Source organism: Poecilia reticulata, linkage group LG3, assembly GCF_000633615.1.
Source record: "Poecilia reticulata strain Guanapo linkage group LG3, Guppy_female_1.0+MT, whole genome shotgun sequence".
NCBI classification, from domain to species: domain Eukaryota; kingdom Metazoa; phylum Chordata; class Actinopteri; order Cyprinodontiformes; family Poeciliidae; genus Poecilia; species Poecilia reticulata.
Genome location: NC_024333.1, coordinates 26,180,679 through 26,185,862, shown reverse-complemented (window position 1 = coordinate 26,185,862; position 5,184 = coordinate 26,180,679). Strand labels below are relative to the sequence as shown.

General features: G+C 36.9%; 1 protein-coding gene across 1 annotated transcript in view; it reads right to left on the bottom strand.

The window, feature by feature from the left end:
* Positions 1-3,433: 3,433 nt before the first annotated feature.
* Positions 3,434-5,184, bottom strand: part of pepd (peptidase D) — a 16,219-nt gene continuing 14,468 nt past the window's right edge. The window contains exons 12-14 of the mRNA XM_017303872.1: positions 5,073-5,080; positions 4,802-5,013; positions 3,434-4,662 (exon numbers count right to left, since the gene is read on the bottom strand). Coding sequence (XP_017159361.1) covers positions 4,531-4,662; positions 4,802-5,013; positions 5,073-5,080 — 352 coding nt within the window. The 3' untranslated portion in view covers positions 3,434-4,530. The remainder of the gene's footprint in view (positions 4,663-4,801; positions 5,014-5,072; positions 5,081-5,184) is intronic.

Here is a 5,184-nt window from a genome sequence, read left to right as displayed (position 1 = left end):
TTATTAATTTAAGTATTTTACTCCGGGTTTTATCCAATTACTCAAAATGTTTAGATTTTATTCCTTAAAAACCTTTAATGCTTTAAAATAAGGAATGGTCTGAACTATTTTTAGACTGATGCAAGATAGAAACTTCCTCTTTATTAAGGAAACCAGCTCTTCCTGTTTCATGACTCTCTTTCTGCCTGACTATGATTTTTTATGATTAAATAGAAAAAAGTAGAATTAAAGCAAAGTTTGCAGGACACAATAACAATAACAACACACACAACCAGATTAATTTTATTTACCTGTGTAATTAATTCTAAGGTAATTTTATTTATGATTACTATTAAACTAAAATCTCCAGCATGGGGAAGTGGGATGAGCTCGACTTTTCTCGACACAGTAAATGTCATTTCAGGCCCTTTTTAAAACAGGGAGGAACAATTAATTTCAAAAATATATAATCAAATAAATCTACATCTACACAACCATAAAAAGGTAAAAATTATATTAAACACATTTGAATTTGATCATTGTTATAAAACAATGCAGTGGAATTTTSTTTATAATGCAGGTTGGTAGAAAGTTATTGTCAAAGTCAGTGACTTTCCAGCAGCACCCTGAAAAAGCATGTGGTGAAGGTGGGCAATTAAAGCAACTTAGTTTTTAAATTTGCAGCAATCTTGTTTCTGACTAAAAGTGTGTCACCTGTGGATAGTTGATCCGTGGTGATAATGACGTCACGGCAATATTTCCACTTAAGCAAGCGCTTGGCAAGATTAGTTGGTTGATTGCATCCAATCATTGACTCCGCAGTAATCCCTCCTCCTGAGCTCACATGTGGTGACAGTGGATGCCTGACTGCATTGAGACATTAACTTTGCGGCAATTGCTCCTCCTAACCAATCATTAGGCAACATTAGACRGTTGAGTCAATAATTTTCCCTGCAATGACTTTTTCTCAGTAAGTGATGACAATGAATGGTTTATTGCATCCGGTCGCTGACTTTGCAACAATCCTGAGTAAGAATAAGAAAAAGAACAGCTCTCTAAGGACTAAGAAACCTCTAACACAAACAGGGGCATTAGTGGCAATCTTCTGCAAATTACTTGGGGTTAAAGAGGAAAAAAAAGACAAATTAAATTATCATGTAACCCACTTTGCTGCTGTGTGCTTGCAAACTAGATAAGTAGGATGTCTGACAGGTCACCAGTCTTGAATGCTAATTGGCAGTCCAGCTTTGCCAGTGCACAGCTGAGACAATTTGTAATCCATTCAGTCTCTAACATTTTGTGACAACCAACTAGATAACACAGCCTTTTCCAAATATCACTGGATTGAGAGATTTTAAAGCAATGGTGAGTGAACTTTGACATTTTTAGATTCTTGAATTCCTAAAACAAACAAACATCAAAAGACACACAAGCTGCTGCAACAGAGTAGAATAAGTTCATGCAAAGCCACAGACAGCCGATCTGCCGGGGACGCACATTAGKGTCTGTACTTTCTGCAGCATCACTACCTCGGTAAAAGTCTTAAAGGCCAGGAAGACAAAAAAAAATCTTAAACAGGGTGGAGTTGTACCAAGAGCGACATAAACTTGCCTTAGTCTGGTTAGTCAAGCCTGCAACACCATCACCTCACAAAGAGACAAAACAACAAAAAAAAACCTTAGAAAAAGATGTCCGTTGTATTAAATACTGTGAACATAAACTGCTGAGTAGCAAAAATGTAAAGATAAATCGTCTTTGCCATCTATTATTTATTTCTATATAATTATTTTTATTTTAATGTAATTAAAACTGACAAGTCTAAAGCGTAGAAGTGACTACTACAAAGTAATGGGGGTAAAATTATTTAGTCAAATGCCCTCTGGCAAGAACCAGACCTTTAATTAGTTGGTAGTCTGTCAGCTCCTATTTCAGATTCATATTTTTTTCACACCCAGGATCTGTTTAATTTCACAGAGAGCATGTATCACCTCAATTCAAATATTTACTCATTCTAATTTATGTTTAGATGTTATGTTATTATTCCTTTTTAAAAAACAACTAACAGGAAGCCTGTATGGAGTTTCAAGTTCTCCAGCTTTCCACTGATATATCCATCCATCCATCCATCCATCCATCCATCCATCCATCCATTTTCTAACACCCTTGTCCCTCAGTGGGGTCGGGAGGGTCGCTGGTGCCTATCTTCAGCTAACGTTCCGGGCGAGAGGTGGGGTCACCCTGGACGTGTCGCCAGTCTGTCGCATCCACTGATATACTGGTGGTAAAAGTCCAAATCATGTTTGTTTGGTMATTTCTTGCTTCCAGTAGAAGTGTTGTAAGTTTAATTGAAGATGATTATGTGTGTATGTGGTCCTGTGACATGCAGGGGAATACTTRTACTGCCTTTTACCCGTTGACTCATGGTGAACCCTTTAAAACAAAAGAATAGATAGATATTGGTCAATAAAGGAGAAAAAGGAGATAAAACTGTAAGGTTCTAGCATTTTATCAAGCAGTGAAATGTTTCAGGTGAGCTTATCACAGGTTAACAGAAGAGGCGCAGCTTTGCTTTAAAACAACATTGTCAGGARATTGACCGATTATTATAGATGACTGGAGATATATGATGCAGGAAGCTCGAAATGATGTCATGAAAGCCAGTCAAAATCTGAAGGGGAAATCCTTCAGATTTTTTTTCTTTAAAGTATTTTGCACATCATATATCACCCTTTATCACTATGCACAGCTTTGTGTTTGTTTATCCCATAAAATCCACATTAAGATCTAGACTGGACTGCCAGTAGGATGGTCAAACATTTTAAAAGAAAAGAACCACTGTGCATTCTCTGTTAAACATGGTGGTGGCAGCATCATTTTGTGGGGATGTTTTGCTCAGCACAGACGGGGAAGTTCCTCAGAGTTCATAAAAACACGTATGAAGCTAAATGGGCGAAAACCCTGGAACAAAACCTTGGGTTTAGAGCAAACATGACTCAATCGTACACTGGACCTGCATCCAACTAAAAATCTTTGACTTGAAAGTTGAACCTGAGCTGATTTGCAAATAAAAATGTCCAGAACTTTAAATCTCTACATTTGGAAAGCTGGCAGGAATAGAAGCCAATTGTAATTACAGAAAAGATGGTTCTGAAAACTAAGAACTTACCTTAGTAGGGCTAAACAGACAAACTTTTCAGATTTTTTTCTTTAAAGTATTTTGCACATCATTTATCACCCTCTATCACTATGCACAGCTTTGTGTTTGTTTATCCCATAAAATCCACATCAAATATTCWGCAATTTGTGATTGTAAACTGAAAAAGGAAAAAAAACAAAAAACAAACATTTATGAATAGTTGGCAAGCCACTGAATTTTAAAATTTTTTGGTCAGAGAGGAAATATACTATTTTATTGTATTTGAAGCCAAATGGGATCAACATTGCTTTTTGAAAACACCAAATTGCAGAACATGAAAGCTTTCTCTTAGTTGCAGCAGACAGAGAAGGGCTTGATGATCAATTTGTCCATCTGAGAGCCCAGCAGAATAAAAATGCTCCAGTAAAATTGAAAGATCAGTCAGAAAAGCACAAAATTGAAGCGTTATCCACACAAGGCAGCAGAAAACATCACGCTGTCGTTACCATCCGGCACACGGTCGCACAGAGACAAGATGTGGTGATTTATTATGAAGAGGACGATGCAACACATTGTATATTTTGGTAAGTAATCATAAAATGTTCCGACTCGCATCTAGTTTACATTAAATAATCAGACACAGAGGCAGTGAGGTGAAGCAGTGGTTAACACTACTTGCATAAATAAAAGCCTATCATTGTGGAGTTTTATTTTCATCACCAACATATCTGCGTTTTATCTTGGTAGAAAAATAATACTAACTTTCAGCTGGCTGAAGTGCAGTTATATGATTTCTGAGGAACAGATGCAAATAAAACATCTTCCCAGAAATATTTTTGGGGGAGATTTTAAGGATTGTACACTTGATGTTAATGTAGAAAGATAATTTAAAGTTTTCCAATAGTTTGCATCTTTACTTTTCATTTAGACAGATCTACAGTATTTTGAGACACCGCTGTATAGGTTAGAACAACTATACATCCAAGAATGAATTACCATAAACAGTAGGAAAAATATAGTTCCTGAAATGTCCACCACCAACCTGCAAAGAGTTTARTGAGGCGACCATTAAATTCATAGTTGCCATTTTCCATCCTGGTTTCTGGTTACAACCATGACAATGAAGAAAATATATATTGAAGGTTAAAATGGGTTTTTTTTCTAAAAATGAAATGCATCAACAAATCTGTTGCACAAGCTTAAATTTTTATTTTCATTTTGTTGTAGAAAATGATAAAGATATAGGAAAATTAGTTTTTAAAAATCCTCAAATCAGGATATCGCTGTTTACATTGATAAAAAACTTTAAATCAACAAAAACCTTTATAAGGAGGATCAGAGAKAATTTTCTTCTAATGATACTGTTCATTTTATGTATTTCTTTAAAGTAACTTGCATGATATGCTGTTTTATTTTTAGGCATTCTCAGCACCGAAGTTTTTGTCAGAGTCGGCCATGAAAGCTTCGATCTCCTCCACTGTTCGAGGCACGCAGGTCAGCAGCTCCATGCCGTCGGCTGTCACTGCAATGTCATCCTCGATGCGGACCTGGAGAAGTTAAAGACACTGAGGTCAGTTCATAAACTCAAAGTCCCTGTGAGGGAAAACATTTATTTTACATTCAATGATTTCCCATTGATTCAGGACCAGAAGACATAAACGTGTCAGACTCCAGAAGCACACTGACCCCTCCGAAGCCTCTGAAGCGGGCCAGCACTAGGGAGTTGATRAAGCAGCTCTGAGCAGGGTCAGCCAGCGCCTTGTCCAGCAGGTGGTTGATGAAGTATATCCCAGGCTCCACAGTAAGGACCATCCTCTCCTGCACCAGGCGGCCCATACGCAGACTCTTTAGTCCGGGCTCAKCAATGCGCTCCACCCCCTTAAAACACATAATTGTGTCTTTTTACAAAAAAAGATACAACCACTTCCATTTGRAAAACAAGATAATTAATGTGTACCTATAACACTGGGTTACAAAAAAATATGTTTTGAACGTTTTTTGTTTTTTCAACTGAATAAGGACTATTTTGGACCACTGAATCCAAAAATGACATCCATTTTTCTCAATCA